The sequence below is a fragment of the Oncorhynchus keta genome, chromosome 4, assembly GCF_023373465.1.
Source record: "Oncorhynchus keta strain PuntledgeMale-10-30-2019 chromosome 4, Oket_V2, whole genome shotgun sequence".
Lineage (NCBI taxonomy): Eukaryota > Metazoa > Chordata > Actinopteri > Salmoniformes > Salmonidae > Oncorhynchus > Oncorhynchus keta.
In genome coordinates this window covers 44,841,279-44,860,496 of record NC_068424.1, presented here as the reverse complement: position 1 = coordinate 44,860,496, position 19,218 = coordinate 44,841,279, and the positions used below count along the sequence as shown (strand labels likewise).

The following is a 19,218-nucleotide window of genomic DNA, read 5'->3' as shown; positions in this document are numbered from 1 at the left end:
ACAGTCTGTCACTTTTCATTAGGACTTTATAAGAACCATGGCTTCAGTGAGCTGACTTTAAAATCCTCTTTTGAAAACAATAATTTTGTTTTTGATAGATTCTCAAATAAACCAGCGCTCTATTGTTTTACCTTATGGAAGAAAACAGAATGGTGACAATTAATTGAGTACAAATGTATCCCCATCCATTTCTATTCTCAAGAACTTAAACAATACCTCTAAAGTGCCTAAATTGCCAGAAAGTCCGGAGATGGTCCCAATGTAATATTTATTTCACCACCACTGTGATTATAAGACGTTTGCCCACAATCATGCCATGTCTAGGGTCTGAAGTCAGGAGATTCAATTAATCTGAATAGCCTGAATATAAATGTTTGAAAATCAGAGGCAATGTCTGGGCTATGCACAAATGATCTTACATTGTTAGAATATTTGAGTAAATTGCGCTCTGTCCCAGGCAACTTTGATAATCAGCATAGTAACTCTAATCAACTGGTATCTAAACTTCCACTCCTTTAGGGTTCTTCCCCTTATATTACCCTCTCTTTTATGTATCCCACTTCTCCTGTACGAGTGTTTGATTCGTTGGCTCGCTGTGCATGGTAATGAGATGGGACAGAGAGGGTTTTTAAAAGCTGCTGCTCAACAACATATTGGGAAAGACGGCAAGCAGCGTGAAGTCTGAATGACGTTTCTGATCTGAGCTCTCTGGACCTACAGAGTTGGTGAAAACTCAAGAGTATTCGGAAGAATAGAAATCAAACATTGTTCCTCTTGTCAGCTCCTCAAATTAAAGAGCGAATACCAAGATCTTGTCGATTGAGTGAGGTTTCGTTGGGGTAACTAGTAGGGAGGTCCGGATTTGAGGTTCCTTATCAGCAGACGAGATGCATCGTTGTACAACAGCAGCGTTGCTTTTGTTAGTTATTGCCTTATATTCCCTCCACACAGAAGGTAAATATATATTTATATTTGAGCAATGTAAAACTTATGTGAAGGAGCCAGACCCAATTGAAACTTATCGGAAATAGTATGTGTTCAGCCGTTAAACATGTTAATCTGATGGTAATGAGTCAAAAAAAAAAAAAAACGTGCAGCCGAATTGCTCCTGTAATGTATGCTCCTGTAATCTCCAAATCTACTCCCTTTTGGCAACCGTATAGGCTATTGTTGTTCATAACAGTTATATTACTGTTTTTGTTTTGTACAATTGTCGCTTTGTTCGTTTTTATTGCGTTAACCACTCAGCCACAGTCTGAAGCCAGGCGACGTTGTAGAAATGTTATCCTTTTAAAGGTTTTACATTTCACCAAATGAATGATGGTTGTTAGCATTTTATGCGTTGCTCTTTATCTGATTTGTTTGGTTCGCGTGGTTGATGAGTTGAATTGAATTGAATTGGAGATGACTTTTGATGAGGGAGCATTGAAGATGTGGGTCACGTTTCAAAGTAAGAAGTGAAGCCTGCTACAGCGGTTCACCTGACCACCTGCATGCGTGTTAAACAGTCCCAGTGGCGGTGTGAATCCACAAGCCTTGATTTACAGTGGAGACAACAACAAAGTTGAATGTTTTACAATTACAGTCCTATTCAATCGTTCTCTTTGTTCGTTTTTCATACAGGTTAATTAAGAACTACGCCTGACACTGTGAAGTCGAAAGTCATAACTGATCCGTTATTCTCATTAGAAAATATAGATCTACTGATGGTTAAACGTTCAGACCAACGTGTTCATTTGACCTCTTTTATTGTAATGTCTGTTATTTAATTTGTACAGCCTACAAGTGCAGGTGCACAAGAAAAGGGCCAAAGATTCGCTACAAGGATGTGCAAAAGCTGGAGATCAAACCCAAACATCCTTTCTGCCAAGAGAAGATGATATTGTGAGTCATTTCTGTGAATCATTTCTATCCTGCTTTCTCTCTCTCCTACAATGCTTTTGTCCTCTTGTCTCAGATGTCAGTCACTCCTTGTGCTATTCAGTTTGTTTACCAAATACACAAACTTTTTAATAAATATTCACTCTAATTTTCTAATCTCATAATATATCAAAGCAGCTGATTGACCTTTTCATATATTTATATGGAATCTGAATGGATATTTTGAGAATCTATTAGCTTAAAGGTGTAACACTTAGTATTTTTTGGAATTTGAATAGTGTATATCTAGAACTAATAGTGGCAGGATAGTGTTTCACAGTATTACTTACCTGCCAGTGTTGTGATTGGCTGTGATATTCGCCTATTGATTTCTCCTGCTGGACTTTATAGCTGTTGTCTAGTGGAAGTCACTGTCATTTCGTGGTTGTGAACATTCCACACTTTTCGCTCCAGTTTGTGAGAAAACAAGCACAGAATAGTGTAGGGAATCATTGTACATCTGTTTGAAGTCGGTAGACCAAAATGAAAGTTGAGTTGTAAAAACAGCTGTAAAAACTATTTATTGTTATTAAACATATATTTCACTGAGATTTAGATGGTACAATGATTCTCTACACTATTCAGTGCTTGTTGTCTCTCACAAACTGAAATTGAGCGACCCGTGTAGAATTTTTGCAACCAGGAAATTCGTGATTTCCACCAGATGCCACAGTCGGAACAGCTTTCCCAGTTTGACAACAGATGCTGCTCCGGTGGGAGAAATCAATAGGCTTTACCTCTTCAGATATGAGTGACTTTCTAAGGGTTCAAAATGGAGTTGAATTTCCCTATACTGTTGCTTTCCCTTTCCAAAATAGATGCTGATCTCACGTTAGTCATTTTCAGTGGAAGTGGTGCTTACTTTTGTAAAAAAATAAAAAATAATAATCACATACTCTTTCGCCATCTGCAGTTCACTTGAGGTATTGCATAGATGTGTTCCCATGAACAGAAAAACCCAAACCATGAATTCAAATGTTTTTTTTGTCCCGCTGTCATGGATTACATTACATTGCTCTTGATTTTATCAAAAAGCCTTAGGGTCCATCCAACAAAGATTTGTTGGCTCCTTGGACCATTAAACTGATCTTATACCCTGGGGCCAATGTGATACATTTTAGTTGAACACCAAACAGTTAAAGCTGGTCTATTTGCATAAAATAGTGGCTGCTGGCCACTGACCTAAGTGAAAAATGAGACTCAGCGGGCTCCGGAAACAGTGCCCCTTCTCTCTGTTGGCTGGCATGGCTCACGTCTCAGAATTTAACATTCTGCGGGGCCACCTCCACTGTCACAGCAGTGCCTCCAACTCCAACCAAGAGTTAGAAATGATCCAAGGCCTCTGTTGGCTGGGCAGGTGAATAATTCATTAAGAAGCAGACTAACTATAAGAGATTGATTTGAAAAACCCCTGCAGAGCTCTGGACACCACACAGCACATGTCACGGCTGGCTCAAAAATGCCATACAGACGGTCTCTCCAACTGCTGCTCTGAATGTCAATGGGTTCATCTAGCCAGGCTCCGAGATCATGTATACCCAATGCTGTTTTTAAAGCCTGTAATGTAGATTAGCTGGTTTCTCTTACGCTCTCTCCTTTTGTTCTTCAGTGTCACCATGGAGAACGTGGCGCGCTTCAAAGGTCAGGAGTACTGTCTGCACCCTAAACTGCAGAGTACCAAAAACCTGGTCAAGTGGTTCCGGATCTGGAAGGATAAGCATAGGTGAGAGGTCATCCCACTCCATGATTTGAATGGCCCCCACCAGAGGGCAATTACTGTCTGTATTTCGATATAATTTCTATCCTATAGCTGAAATTCTTGTTTAGGTTCTACCTCCGAAGAATGATGCAGGCTGTTTTAATACATATTCACGAATTGGGGGTGGGAACGTTGTGGTGATTTCCACATTGAGTGGAGAAATGACAATAAGTAACTGACAGCTGTCAGTGTAGCTAGCTAACATGCTAACCTTATCTACCTAGCTAATGATATCTGTTGCTACAGCATATTCAAAATATTAGTAAGCTCGCTAGGCTATGGCTGGTTCTGGAGCTGGATTTGTCATAAGCATTTAGGGAACTTCACCACAGATGGGTAGGGAAAACCACTATCTTTCACTTCGCCATCTATTATCTCCAAGTGTTTTCCATAAATTGTAGCTGCGAATCTGCCATAGAAATACAAAGAATAAGATGAAGCTCCGGTAATATGGATAGACTGAACAGTTTGTACTAGAGGCCAGGGTGACTGCTAAGGTACATTTATTGTAGTGATTTTCTCACAAAAAAAACTGGCCTTAATGTCTAGCTACTTTTTATATATATATATATATATATATATTACACACACATTTGACTGAACCGAATCCATTCGTCGACTCTCACAATGCGACATCCGTCATCAATTTGGGCACCAGGTGTGTCCGTGTAGCTTCTCCCGCTATGGAAAGTATGGTTATAGGAATCTATATAGCTAAGTAATCATGTACTGTATATTTGGCTGTATTTAACAACATTTTCCCTTCTCTCTTAGCAGGGTGTATGAAGCTTAAACCATGGATTATGTGCACAAAGGGGGAAAAGTGGAAAAAAAACGCCATTAATAAGACTGTTTTTATGAAGTACAAGACATAATCCCTGAGCAATCAGTACTTCGTCTTGGAATGAGATTTATCACGCATATAAGAGATTTCTAGTTTGCTGGTGCCGTTTTAGTTGGCCATCAGGCTAATTATTGTTACTCACTTAAGTCATTTCAACTGTAATAATGGTAGTATTTCTCCAATGCCAACGTTCAATGCTGTTTACCAGTGGAATAGGATAATGCAGGAAATGCTGTGAGAAAGGTCCTTGATGAATCTGGCCCATGTTTTTGGATAGATGTTTGCCCTTGAACCATCTGTTTGTTCCAAGGACTATTGTATGTTGATGTCTTGTAACAATAAGGGGTCATGGTATTCTTGTTATTGTATACTGGTACTTCTGTACCTTGGTGTGCTTCCAGAAGTGTTAAACACAGCATACTGTATACATGTGTAGGGAATGTGAAGGGAATTATTAATTACTCAGACCAAGCACGCAAATGTATGTCAGTAATTTTGTAAATTTGAGTCCATTCAAAGAGAAATTGGACACAAGAAAAACACACCCAGGTCAATGTGTAGTCATTTTAGATTTCATTGGTGCCATGCCATTCCCATATGCAATCATTAAGTTGTAGTTTATTATGAGCAGTATATAAAGTCAACCTGTTCATTTAGATCTTGTAAGACATATTTTCTGTACCTGATATGAACAATTGTAAACAGCAATGAAGTTTCCCATTTACTCTCATTTGTATCCTTGTCCTGATGTTTTCTTATGGTGTATTCTACAAAGACTGGAGTTCATCGACATGTTTAATTTTAGAAGAAAGTCTTCATTACCTATGGAAAAAAAAACATTTTAAGGAATCTCTCATTGTAACCCTCATAAGAATCAAGACATTCAATCATGAAATTGTTTCATAAGTGGTTAATTATAGAGCATGTTCATGATATTATCCAACACTTTTTGAATGATGACCTTTGAAAAGGTGTGACTGTTTTGTAAGCTATTGATATACGTTGCTACAATGACAGTTTACTTTTTATTTCACCAAACAGAATGCTCGATATACATTTACTTCAAAGAATGTGCATTCCTCTTGTTTAATATATACATATAAATGTTGTATTCTTTTTGTGAGAATTCTTCTAAGACTTTCTAGTGTAATTTATTGTGTTACGGTTTTGCTATTTAAATGTTCATTCGGTAACAAATGTTAAGTATCTGTGTTTGGACTGACTCACCAAGCACACATTCAAAATATTCCAAGGAGTGTGAATCAACAAGCACAGCAATAAAAAATAAAACTGTCTGAAAAGAGCCCTTTCATTGTTTCCTTGATATTTTATCTCAATTACTAAATCAAGATATTTTTACTCCACACATCTGAGTTTTCAGACAACATATGGATTGATATTTTAGGCTATCCATAGAAGGTGCTATGTGCTCCCCAATGAACTGGGATGGGATTAGCTCTCTTCCAGCAGCAGGATATTATGCTGGCAACTCAATCGTGGATATTTTTTTTCAAAATAATCACCATGTCACCATGCAAAAAATATACATTTGTACTCTAGTACAGCACTTCTGTTTTTCACAGCATTGCAACCACACACTGAACTCTATCAGGGAAGTAGTTGGTGAACCAGGCGAGGCAATCATTTGAGAAACCAAGGCTGTCATGTCTGCCGATGAGGATGTGGTGATTGACAGAGTCGAAAGCCTTGGCCAGGTCAATGAATACGGCTGCACAATATTGTTTCTTATCGATGGCGGTTAAGATATCATTTAGGACCTTGAGCGTGGCTGAGGTGCAACCATGACCAGCTCTGAAAACAGATTGCATAGCGGAAATGGTCGGTAATCTGTTGACTTGGCTTTCGAAGACCTTAGCAAGGCAGGGTAGGATAGATATAGGTCTGTAGCAGTTTGGGTCATTCATGGTCGAATTGCTGCAAAGAAACCACTAAAGACACCAATAATAAAAGACTTGCTTGGGACAAGAAACACAAGCAATAGACATTAGACCGGTGAAAATCTGTCCTTTGGTCCGATGAGTCCAAATTTAAGATTTTTGGTTTCAACCTCTGTGTCTGTGTGAGATGCAGAGTAGGTGAACAGATGATCTCCGCATGTGTGGTTCCCACCGTGAAGCATGGAGGAGGTGTGAAGGTGCTTTTCTGGTGACACTGTGATTTATTTAGAATTCAAAGCACACTTAACCACCATGGCTACCACAGCATTCTGCAGCAATACGCCACCCCATCTGGTTTGTGCTTAGTTGGACTATCAATTGTTTTTCAACAGGACAATGGCCAAACACACCTCCAGGCTATGCAAGGGCCATTTGACCAACAAGGAGAGTGATGGCGTGCTGCATCAGATGACCTGGCCTCCACAATCCCCGACCTCAACCAAATTGAGATGGTTTGGGACGAGTTGTAACGCAGAGTGATGGTGAAGCAGCCAACAAATGCTCAGCATATGTGGGAACTCCTTCAAGACTGTTGGAAAAGCATTCCAGGTGAAGCTGTTTTTTTGGTTACTACATGATTCCATGTGTTATTTCATAGCTTTGATGCCTTCACTATTATTCTACAACGTAGAAAATCGTTTTTATATATATATAGTACCAGTCAAAAGTTTGGACAATCCTATATATGTATACTCCATACTCCAACATTGCTCATCTTAATATTTCTTAATTCCATGTTTTTACTTTTACATTTGTGTGTATTGTGAGATATTACTGCACTTGATGGAGCTAGAAACACAAGCATTTCACTACACCTGCAATAACATCTGCTAAACATATGTATGGACCAATAATATGCGATTTGATTTTGATTTGAGAAATGCAGAAATGTCTGCATCACAAACACTACATATAATACTGTGGCCACCAATAAAACAAAAACAACAAAAATGAAACACGTTTGTCCGTTTACCTCTGATAGAGACACTGATGAAGAATATATTTTGTCATAGAAAGATGATGGTTGTCTAAAAGCTGGCTGTACACTACCCGATTTTGTTCCAGATTTAACAGTCCCAGACATGTTTTTGAGATCAGACACAAAATGCACATATTGTTTCCTACTCGGACGCTCGGCCGTCATCGTCGATCGTTTAATGTAAGCGGCTCAAAGAGACGCCATCTGAGAGTTTCGATCCCGTCTTTGAGCAGTCACAGACATCCCGATATTTTCAAGCATGCTTGATTTTTTCCCGCACAAAATCAGCGATGCTCTTGTAGTGTGAGATATGCAACAGCAAGATTTGAGAACGGCGATCAGCAATAGCCAATGAAAGCTCTCCAGAGAACGAACCAGTGAGACGATGACGTATCGAATCATCCAGAATTTGTTCTCTCGAGCAAGAGCAATGACTACTACTAGTTTATACTTACGAAAGTGTAAAATCGTTACAGTTCTGACAAGCACCTTACACGCAGTGTTATTCAATTGAAGATGTATTGGCTAGATATTTGAACTCTATACGGCAAACGTGAATGTCTGACTAAAAATGTTTATTTGTCTGCTTTGAGCCACAGCTCGTTCTGGCTATCACATCACATCCTTGTTATCGAGCAAGAGCCACAACAGCAAAAACAATCTGTAGTATTTCTCCCAGTAGATGGCGCACAAACTCTTTCTTTTCGATCATTATGGACAGTCCCAAATTTCAAATCCAAGATGCATCGTATCAGATAAAGTCATCTTTGTTTGAACATTTTAAATAATTTTGAATAAATTTATCCACGATATTCAGGTTGGAACAATCTGAAAAGTCAAATAATTTTGCCAAAAAGGGGAATGAGCAGTAGCCAACATGTTCATGCTATGTATGTTTTAATCATTATTTTCAAGCCATTTGTTTTAATTTGATCAACATGATTTGTGAACTGCTGCGATTGTATAGACAAGGTGATAGATAACTTGAGTATTTATTCACATGGAAGGTTGTTTGGAAACCACTTTAATTTATGTAATTTAACCTTGAAAACATTTCTAATGAAACATCTATCTGTCTGCACTGTGACTGTCTCTTCAAAATATGTAATGGCAACATGTAGCTAGCGATTATATCATATGCTATATCATAAACTGCTACTGTATCTGAAATTCTTTCTTCTAGAGATGTGAGATGCGATGTGGATGGATGAGGAAGTTTTCCGCTTGCTTTACTGGTGGTATTCATTAAAACACAACGTAGAAAAACGTTTAAAACATTTTTCGACGGAACACGAAAATAAGCTATTTTTATTGGACAATTCCATAAAGTCCCTCCCTGTTTTAGTATGTTTGATTAAGTTTGGTGCCCAATTAATACAACCCCGAGCAATGGGAGAGGCGGGGACAAAATTTGGCAGCTTCATCTCTTGTGGGTGTGAGCTAGACGTTATAGCAACGAACTACAAACGGTGTCTGAATTTCAACAAACGGGAACCGAATTGTTTTCAAATAGCTAGCTATGTTATCAATTGTTTGTTTTGCTAATATCTGTTTCATTTTGATAAAATTTGTCGTCCGTTAAGACCTCAATTTAAAAACTCAAAACGATAATTGATGGTCATCGCTCTCCGTTCCTGTTGGATTTAATCTGGTAGGTTCACAACATTTGCTCGCCAGTTTAGCTAACATTGTTAGCATGCTAACATTTCCTAATTATTTGTACAGGTGTTTTTGTTTGACTAAATAATTGCATTATTCTGGAGTCACGTCCGCAGGCTGATGGGTATGAATATGCTAAAACGCCTACTAGCGATGTTCATTTGTTTTAATTTAACCCATTGCCAAGAATTTGATGCTAGCTAACGTTAACTAGGTGAAAAGCAGCTTCTGCCAGTTAGCCTGCTAACATTTAGTATATGCTAACCAGAAAGCTAGCTAGCTTTCCACGGTCAGTCCTGCCAGAGATTGGTTTAATTTCGGTTTCGTGTTAGCTAATACGAATGTTAGACATGACCACAATTAGCATTTTCGGTTTCTCACAAATGCTTATTCAATAGTTTATTTTTCTATTGCAATTTAGTAAACGTTACACAGTGAATTGGCTAGTCTTAATCAGACTGTAATACACACATTGTTATGTAAACAGCCTGAAATTAATAGCTACAAAACCGTGTAAATGTTATTTCCTTTGCAAACCAGAACGTTGAATAGAATGACGGTTGTCTGTGAGGTTTGTCCTTTAGCTGCTTGAAATTTTAGACACACACAGCCACAGGAATAAAACTAGTTATACGTTATAAAACATCTTTAGTATTGTTTACCCGACTTTTTAGAGAGCTGGTAGGTAATGTTAAGGTTGTTTTATATTGGATATTCGGTTTTCTCTCGTTAGTAGCTATTGAACCAAGGATGCCATGAAATTGGTATAGTCTGAATCAGGAGAGGATGGATGGAGAACAATCCACACCGGTTTATTTTTTTTGATTATCCGAATTTTAAAAAAGTATACAAAATTCACACACAAAGGTGCTGACGGTTCATCTAGCAATGCATGTTATTTAACTAGCTAAAGCATATTCAGTGGTCACCATCAACAGGATGCCACAGTTGCATGCTAATTTTATGCTTTTCTTGTTCTGGGTTGACGCTTTTTTTTCTATGTGTGATTGAGTTTTTAATTTGGCTATTTTCTTTAGACATCTGATTAACTTCTGACACGGCCTCTAAAGAAAAACACCAAGCTTATTTATTGCATGGTGGATGCCTGAAATATGATGGAATGATCTCTAAGAATAGTTTGCAATGCGAAAGCAACACAAGTCTCCCTCATCCAACAATAATATTGTGATTAAAATGCATTGTTGTCCTCTGCAATTCCATTTGATTCAGATTAATCAATGACAAGGTGAATGAAAATGGCCCACCTCAATAAAGCTAACACCAGCTTGAGATTGTGAAGTACTGCAAATATGTGGGATCTGAAGGTCAGCAGCAGTGATGCTCTGATGGAGAGCTATAACTAGGCCATGTCCACGCTGGTGCTATTGACTTAGATTCTACAAACTACTGTATTACATTTAGGTCTAATCTTTTTTTTATTGTTTTAAAATGAATACCAGAATGTTTAACTGCCTGCTACGTTACTGAATGTCATCTCCTCTCTGTCTTCAATTACTTCTATGTCAGACAGATAGTTAATGAGTTGTATCTGCAGGCAAGCTTTTAATGGTACCTTAGCATTTGAGGGAATGTCAGGAAAGGAAAATAAAGTCACTCGAGTGCACAGCCTCCCGCCATGTGAGATTGTTGTTGCTAGAGGATTGTTTTGTGACTCAAACGGGCCAAGCATAACCAAATCTGGTCAGATGAGCCTAGAACAGGACGTCCAAAAGGCCAGAAACCGATGTGTTCGCAGCAGAATTAAACGAACCGGGCTAACCCCAGAGGTTCTCTAAACAGAAAAAGGCGGACGCTAGAATAACTTGGCTTCTTGGAGCCCCTGGGTAGGCCTATGCCCAGTAAGAATCCGATCACAAGATAGACCTAGGCCCCACTATGGGGTACAGGTCTATCTTGTGACCGGATGCATGCAGCAGATGCGTTGAGGTGTCCTGCCCTTTAAACCTGCTGAATGTGTGTCTGTTCAGATTACCACAGCCTAAACCAGCTGTCCGTCAGGCCAGGGGATTTCTCTGCTTGGTGAGCTCTCCTCCTAGTGTTGGATTAGGCTCTCCTTTCCATCGCCACCCCTTGTAGCTTAGATGGACATTGGACAGTCCTGAGGCAGTTGGTGCACCAGTATGAATTATCCCCTCTACATAACTGTTTTTGCATGTCTTGTGAATCTCTTATCAGTTCTTGAGTGAAACATTTTCCTATATCGTGTCATGTGATAACTAGACCAATTTTTTTTTTTAAATACGTTTTTATTATTGTATATCCTTATTAGTGAAATGTTAGAACCTGAAGTAATGTTTGATATTATCTAATGTCTGTAGGCAGGGGAGTGGTTTGTAAGCACAAGATTAACATGCTGTGGTGAAGCACCGTCTGCCAAAGGCTATATTGAGCTGAGTTTGTTTTTCTGTTGATTGAGTGGAGAGCACAGTGGAGTTGAAGGCACAAGATCAGTTTCCCACTGTATGTACGCACTCAAGGTCAGAGGGCGTAAGAAGCACAGCAAAGCAAACTTTCAGGACTGATAGGCTCCAAATGAGCTTGGGAGTAAAGTCTCCTATTTGGCACCCGACCCAATGCTTCTTGGATACTCTTAGGGGCGAATTCAGTTGAAATGTTTTGTCAATTCAGGAAATTAGTTTAAAATCCTCAATGTAGAAAATTACTACGCTAGCAACAGATTCGGCTCCACTCACAAAGGGTAAAGAAAAGGGAATTTCTCATTGAAATGCATTAATTTTAGTGCCGCATTAAATTGCTTAAATATTTCTAGAAAACCTTGTTTTCTATAGTCTTACCGTTGTTATTGTAGGAGTGGACCCGTTGTTTGCAGAGCGCACAACCTAGGCTACGCTAAGTTTTGGTTTATTTATTTCCATTTAAGTGTTGTCAAATTAATTATTTGTCTTTTGTTTGGAGCGCTCCTGTCAATCGTGAGTAAGGACACCTGATTACGCACATAGAAGTAGGACTAGTCTACCTGGCCTGCGCACAAATGTAGGCCTATAAATGTGCCTTATTTGGGGATCTAATACTCTTTCTGATTTGCCTTAACTCGCCATCACTGGAGCTTTTCAAAGTTAATTTGTCTTCACCTCGAACTGCAAGTAAACAAAGTCCCTGTTTTTACATCCATTTAGAATGATAATAGTTCATCATTGTAATCTTTCAAGCTCTCTCCCTATTTATTACCACTCAGCATGAAAGGGGGAAAATATGTCATGCTCTGATCAGACGGAAACATCATAAAATAGGCCTACCTGATTACTTCTTATCCCTTGCACAAAATAGCTTACAGCAGTGTATGTCTGTCTGGAGCTCACTGGGACAGGATACCCTTGAGGGACCAGAATGTTGTTTTTTTTTATGCAGTTTTGCAAATTTGCTAGCACCAGCTTTGCACTGGACCAAGTTAAGAGTTGATACAATTTTGCAAGTTCGTTACAGATAAGCCATGCTTAGCCTGTGATTTTTATAGGATATTCATTTTTTTCCCCAGGATATTTTCTACCTGTGGGCTTCTGTTTGCTTTATTTAGGCAATTTTTAAATATTTGCAATAGAAGCTACTTTTAGATTTGTATCATTTTTATTTAGATATCATTTTGATTATCATGATGTTGATTTTGAGATATGAAGACTTTATTATACATTTTAAATTGTGCCACAAATGTGCATATGAAAATCATAACTGGCACGCAGATCAGTTGAAATGGTACGATAACGTGGCACTCCATATTGAAAAGGTTGCTGACCCATGGTGTAGCCTATTGCCAGCAACTTCAGGGACTTAATGGCAGAATCTGCGAATACTAGCAGCAGCAGGATCGGGAACAGGTTTTTATCTTCTGGTTAGCCTATTGATCTCTGGCACCCTCTTTAGTAATTTGTCTTAATATTGAATAGCAGTGCTTAAAGCATCAGACAAGCTCAGCAGCCTACATGTGTTTTTTCCAGAGTGGTGCAGCGGTCTAAGGCACTGCATCTCAGTGCTAGAGGAGTAAATACAGACCCTGGTTCGATTCCAGGCTGTCACAACCGGCAGTGATTGGGAGTTCCTATAGGGCGGTGCACATTTGGCCCAGCGTCGTCCGTGTTAGGGTTTGGCCTGGGTATGCCATCATTGTAAATAAGAATTTGTTCTTAACTGACTTGCCTAGTTAAATAAAGGTTAAAACCTATTTATTTTTGAAAAAGCCGAACAAGTGAGCGTGGCTTAAGACGAGCAGAAAAGAACAGTTGCAGTCAACCAAGACTACTTTTTGAATCACGATAAACCAAAGATGATATTTGGAGAGATCCTCTCTTTGATACGCTGAACTCTAAACGCACTGCGGTCAACCTGACTACTTTCAGTTGACTAAGATTTTTTTTTTTAGCCGGGGAGAGACCAAGAACATTATCGAGTTTTTGCTTTGCTTATTCTCCACTGCAGTGTATTTCTGGAGGCTAGAACTGGATCAAGTTGCTACTAGCTGTTGAGCATTTTGAATGTGACGACATTCAAGCAACCCAAAAACTGCTAGTTGGCTAACTATTTTTGAATGAGACATTCGTATCGTAACCCTTCTAGGTAAGGTTGAAAGTAGTGTTATCTAGCCGGCATACATTTTTTTTGCTTTGTTTGTCGATCTTCAATGCTGGCTAGCAATGCAATACCAACCTGCTTTGCTGCCCATCCAACCAGTTAACAATGGGCAGCTAGCTAGCTAAATATTTCTAGTACAGAAAATACATTCTTCAAGTTGGATATTAGTAGGGCTGTAGTAAAGGATATATTATACAGCCAGTTAAGATGGCGTTAATATGATTTACACCTACAAATATAGCATGTGCTTTGCTTGAAATTAACATGTAAGTGAAGTTTTCCAACGTTCTGAATCTTTACCCTTCGTGGTTATTGCTAAACAATGGGCCTCACAACATTGATGACACAAACCTGTCTTCCTCCATTGTATCATTCCAGTCTTTGATCTGCCCAGTGAGGTTTTTGTCATGATGACTCATTTATGTGAGGCACTACCCTTGTTATAAATCAGTTGTTACTTCCTTTGAGTGGCAAAGGAGGGATCTTCAGTTTGCAAAGTCATTCTGATGTGCATTTTTTTTCATTGTCTTGGTTGTAGTGGGCTCAGGTGAGGTAAGGCTAATTTCTCTGAAGATATTTTATTTTTACAAGTATTTCTCTCTTGTGACCTGCTGTTGTTTATAAGTTGCTATGTGCTAAGCCATGCATTAGTTATTCATTGCCTCTATTCATAGCTCTCTCATTATCAGCCCCCCCCCCCCCACACACACACACAACAATCTTTTGAGAATGCTGAAGGACTGTTCCTTGCAACAAAGCATAGAATTCTTGTTTTGCGCTGGTACAGAGGTGATAAAGTCTATGTTAAATCCATAATCAGAATGTCATTGTCTCAGGCAAGCGGGCCAACTCTGCTAAGTTGCAGGCATTTCAAGCCTACACCCACACCTCAAGCCTTCAAACAGTTGACATCAGTATCCAAGATGGAAAATGTATGCAAATGCACAATACATGGTTAGGTCTGCCCATGCTCAGACAGTAAAATGGCATTGTGACAGACATTTCACACCTAGGTCGTAACTGATTATCTGTTCCATATTCTAACCTAGTATGTTATCTACAGAACAATAAATTGGCATCCTGTATAAATTTAGGCTACATCAGTGCTGTAAACTGTAACTTATGAATAGGTGCTGATTTACTGAGAGAACTATTACCTTTTTCTCTCTGCCACCCCGGCCTTTGGTTAAATAACAAGCCCTTCTCATTCCTGTCCCCTAAAGAGATCTAGTTATTAAGGAATCAGTCCCGTGGGATGCTCAGGCAACTGCTGTGTCAAAGGCAAGAGTAGCACAGCATCTCCTATCCCCTACTACTACCCCCTATTTTTTTCTTTCTACCCATATTATTAGCACTCAACTTATCGCCAATGGCCTATTTTCTAATTAAGGTCAATGAGTTCAACCTCAGGTCTAGCATTAGGTTCAACTCAGAGGTAGTGTTGACTCTGCAGATGTTGTCTGTCTGCTCCTAGCCCTATATCCTTTTCCTCTCTTCCATCCAGTCAATATCAGACTGCCCTGTTGTGAAATCTGTTTCTCAGTGGTGTCAATATATCTACCTCTCCTATTATCTTTACTTGCCAGTGTCACTTAAGGCTTCCACATGCTTCATTTTGGCTGGCACCTAACTGAACGAGTGTGCTCGCATACTCCCTTAAGACATTCGCTTGAAAAACGAGAGAAAAGCGTCAATAGTACTGTTTTTCCATCTTGAGACGCCGTAGCCAGTATACACTCCCTCAAAATAGTCCGAATGAATCTAAGATAGCTCAAGAAATCTGTCATTAATTTAGCCGTTTTTGCTTAGTTGCGCAACTTTACCTCGATGTTTGGTGCAGTAATTTGAAAGTGAAAAAATGTGCATGAAAACTATCATTGAATCACCCTAGGGTTTGGCAAGGGTAGGCTGTCATTGTAAATAAGAATTTGTTCTTAATGTACTTGCCTAGTTAACTAAAGGTTGAATAAAACATTTATTGAAGAATCCCTACTGTTAACCAATGACCTTTGGCTAATGAATTTTAGCTTGCTTCGGAAAATGTAGTGTCCACGATCAGCTGAAAAACCCCTTTGCCGAAGACCAGAATGTTTGTGGTAATATACACACAAACTGTTCCGAACTGTTTTGGATGGGAAGCATGCAGACGCCATTAGAGGTTAGGTGAGGCAGTCACCTCAGACCTACAGTAGAAAGTCTGTCGAGGTGAAAGTCAATTACTTGTGTGTTTTTAGTTGGAATACATAGTCTCCATTGAGCTCTCTACTTGCTTTCAACACACTGCCACCGAAATGCTCTATAAAAATTAAATAAAAAACATTTGTTGCATTCACACTTTCAATTCTCTTCAAGTTAAGTAGCCTACTTCTCCTCCCCTAGTTGGGCATACGTGCATGCAAGATCAAGTAGGCCTTGTATGTCCGGTCTCAATGAAGGTGAGTAGGCTGCCTATGCATGGGGCAGTTCCTCCAAGGAAATGTACTTAATAAATATGATGTAGGCTGTAGTTTACTAGATTGCAGGGTTTCTGTTAGGAAAATGTGGTGACAGAAACTTGACAGTCAGCATTAAAATTGACCAAACATTTAAGAAATGTACTGAACCAATATGTATTGGTTGTGTAACCTGATTAGGGTGTCCATCCACAGTTCTCAGAATGCAGAAATCACATTTTAGTTTATCTTAAAAGAACATGCAACTCGGATGCAACGGCATGTCATTTTTACCAAATTCCAATTAACAATTTCAAAGATGGAATACATAGGTGGTGAGGTTATAAGGCTAGAGGAAGCTAAGCTTTCTCCAAAGTATACTGAACGAAAAATATGAACCCAACAAGTTTTGGTTTCATGAGCTGAAATAAAAGATCCCAGAAATGTTCCACACACACAGCGTTTTTCTCTCAAATGTTGTGTACAAATTTGTTTACATTCCTGTTGGTGAACATTTCGCCTTTGCTAAGACAATCCCTCCACTTGACAGGTGTAGCATATTAAACAGCATGATCATTACACAGGTACACCTTGTGCTGAGGACAATCAAAGGCCACGCTAAAATATGCAGTTGTCACACAACACCATGCCACAGATGTATCAAGTTTTGAGGAAGCATGCGATTTGTATTCTTACTGCAGGAATGTCCACCAGAGATGTTGCCAGAGAATTGAATGTTAATTTCTGAATCTGGCACAATACGTCCAACCGGCCTCAACCTCAGACCACGGGTAACCATGCCAGCTCAGGACCTCCACATCCGTCTTTTTCAACTGTGGGATCGTCTGAGACCAGCCACCCAGACAGCTGATGAAACTGTGGATTTGCGTAACTGATGAATTTATGCACAAACTGTGAGAAACCATCACAGAGAGAACTTGTGAAATCCTGATGCCCATTCTTGTGCCACTTATCCACCGCCATCACCTCATGTTTCAGCATGACAATGCACGGCCCCACGTCACAAGGATCTGTACACAGTTCCTGGAATCTGAAAATGATCCAGTTCTGCTATAGCCTGCACGCTCACCAGATATGTCACCCTTTAAGCATGTTTGGGATGCTCTGGGTCGACATGTACAACAGTGTTCCAGTTCCCGCCAATATCCAGCAACTCCGCACAGCCATAGAGGCATGTGACAACATTACAATGGCCACAATAAACCCTATGTGAAGGAGATGTGTTGCGCTGCATGAGGTAAATGGTGGTCACACCAGATACTGACTGTTTTTCTGATCCACAACCCAATTATTTTGTTGTAAGGTATCTGTATTCCCAGTCATGCAAAATCCATAGATTAGGGCCTAATTTATGGATTTCAATTGACTGATTTCCTCATCTGTAACTCAGTAAAATCTTAAATTGCTGCATGTTGCGTTTTATATATTTTTTCTGTGTAAATGTAATTAAATTGGCAAAATTATATAGCCTAATTAGCTTACTCCGGTCTATACAGAAATAAAATCATTCAAAATAGGCTAATACACCAGAAAGCATGATTTGGCCACAGAGGATCATTTCGCTTCTTTAAAAGGTAAAATCTCACAACCTACAGTCGGCAAGGCACGCAATTTGAGCTGAGCGCACGGCAAATACCAAATAGATGATTGTTGAGTTGCGACTGTCAGTGAAAAGCGGAGAAACCTAGCCAGGCATATCACAATATTTTTAAATTAAATCGAAGAACTGTTTGGAAAACAAATGGTAATTTAACCTACAGTGGCAATAAATTATGTGAACCCATTGAACTACCTGGATTTCTACATAAATTGGTCATCAAATTTGATCTGATGTTCTAAGTCACAACAATAAACACACAGTGTCTCCAAAAGCTAATTGGAGTCAGGAGTCGGCTAACCTGGAGTCCAATCAATGAGACCAGATTGGAGATGTTGGTTAGAGCTGCCTTGCCCTATAAAACACTCACAAAATTTGAGTTTGCTTTTCACAAGAAGCATTGCCCAATGTGAACCATGCCTCGAACAAAAGAGATTTCAGAAGACCTAAAATTAAGAATTGTTGACTTGCATAAAGCTGGAAAGGGTTACAAAAGTAGCTCTAAAAGCATTGATGTTCATAAGTCCACAGTAAGACAAATTGTCTATAAATGGAGAAAGTTCAGAACTGTTGCTACTCTCCCTAGGAGTGGACGTCCTGCAAAGATGACTGCAAGAGCACAGCGCAGAATGCTCAATGAGGTTAAGAAGAATCCTAGAGTGTCAGTTAAAGACTTACAGAAATCTCTGGAACATGCTAACATCACTGACGAGTCTACGATACGTAAAACACTAAACAAGAATGGTGTTCATTGGAGGACACCACGGAAGAAGACACTGCTGTCAAAAAAAACAATGCTGCATGTCGGAAGTTTGCAAAAGTGCACCTGGATTTTCCACAACACTACTGGCAAAATATTCTGTGGACAGTTGAAACTACAGTTTAGTTGTTTGGAAGGAACACAACACTGAAGAGAAAAAAAGGCACCGCACACCAACAACCTCATCCCAACTGTAAAGTATGGTGGAGGGAGCATCATGGTTTGGGGCTGCCTCAGTGCCTGGACAGCTTGCTATCATTGACGGAAAAATGAATTCCCAAGTTTATCTATACTTTTTGCAGGAGAATGTTAGGCTTTCTGTCCGCCAATTGAAGCTCAACAGAAGTTGGGTGATGCAACAGGACAACGACCCAAAACACAGAAGTAAATCAACAACAGAATGTCTTCAACAGAAGACAATGCGCCTTCTGGAGTGGCCCAGTCAGTCCTGACCTTAACCCAATTTGAGTTGCTGTGGCATGACCTCAAGAGAGCAGTTTACACCAGACATCCTAAGGATATTGCTGAACTGAAGCAGTTTTGTAAAGAGGAATGGTCCAAAATTGACCATTGTGCAGGTCTGATCCGCAACTACGGAAAACGTTTGGTTGAGGTTATTGCTGCCAGAGGGTCAACCAGTTATTAAATCCAAGGGTTCACATACCTTCCCCACCTTGCACTGTA

The 19,218-nt window shown here is 39.5% G+C and overlaps 2 protein-coding genes across 6 annotated transcripts in view; both read left to right on the top strand.

Moving 5' to 3' along the window:
- Positions 1 to 638: 638 nt before the first annotated feature.
- LOC118375527 (C-X-C motif chemokine 14-like) lies at positions 639 to 5,826 on the top strand. Of its 2 annotated transcripts, none has more exons than XM_035762123.2 (4): positions 639 to 954; positions 1,779 to 1,884; positions 3,530 to 3,643; positions 4,457 to 5,826. In XM_035762123.2, the coding sequence occupies exons 1-4, from the start codon at positions 888 to 890 to the stop codon at positions 4,470 to 4,472; spliced, it is 303 nt and encodes a 100-aa protein (XP_035618016.1). In that variant the 5' UTR covers positions 639 to 887; the 3' UTR covers positions 4,473 to 5,826. The 2 variants fall into 2 exon arrangements, with proteins under 2 accessions (XP_035618016.1, XP_035618012.1); XM_035762119.2 differs by having other exon boundaries at positions 641 to 954; positions 4,454 to 5,826.
- A 3,059-nt stretch (positions 5,827 to 8,885) lies between these two features.
- The window catches only part of fam13b (family with sequence similarity 13 member B), a 79,737-nt gene continuing 69,404 nt past the window's right edge, over positions 8,886 to 19,218 (top strand). For 2 of the 4 annotated variants that reach the window (XM_035762100.2, XM_035762086.2), the window contains exon 1: positions 8,886 to 9,111. The gene's annotated coding sequence lies outside the window, so the exon portion shown is untranslated. Of the gene's footprint in view, positions 9,112 to 9,225; positions 9,244 to 19,218 lie in introns of those variants that run through there. The other 2 variants (XM_035762110.2, XM_035762093.2) reach the window with 2 other exon arrangements.

Bases quoted from the DNA above. Each gene is read 5' to 3' on its own strand.
- LOC118375527 (XM_035762119.2), top strand. From the start codon at position 888: ATGCATCGTTGTACAACAGCAGCGTTGCTTTTGTTAGTTATTGCCTTA. The intron at 955-1,778 runs GTAAATATATAT...TAATTTGTACAG, and splicing joins ATATTCCCTCCACACAGAAG to CCTACAAGTGCAGGTGCACA. The intron at 1,885-3,529 runs GTGAGTCATTTC...TTTGTTCTTCAG, and splicing joins TGCCAAGAGAAGATGATATT to TGTCACCATGGAGAACGTGG.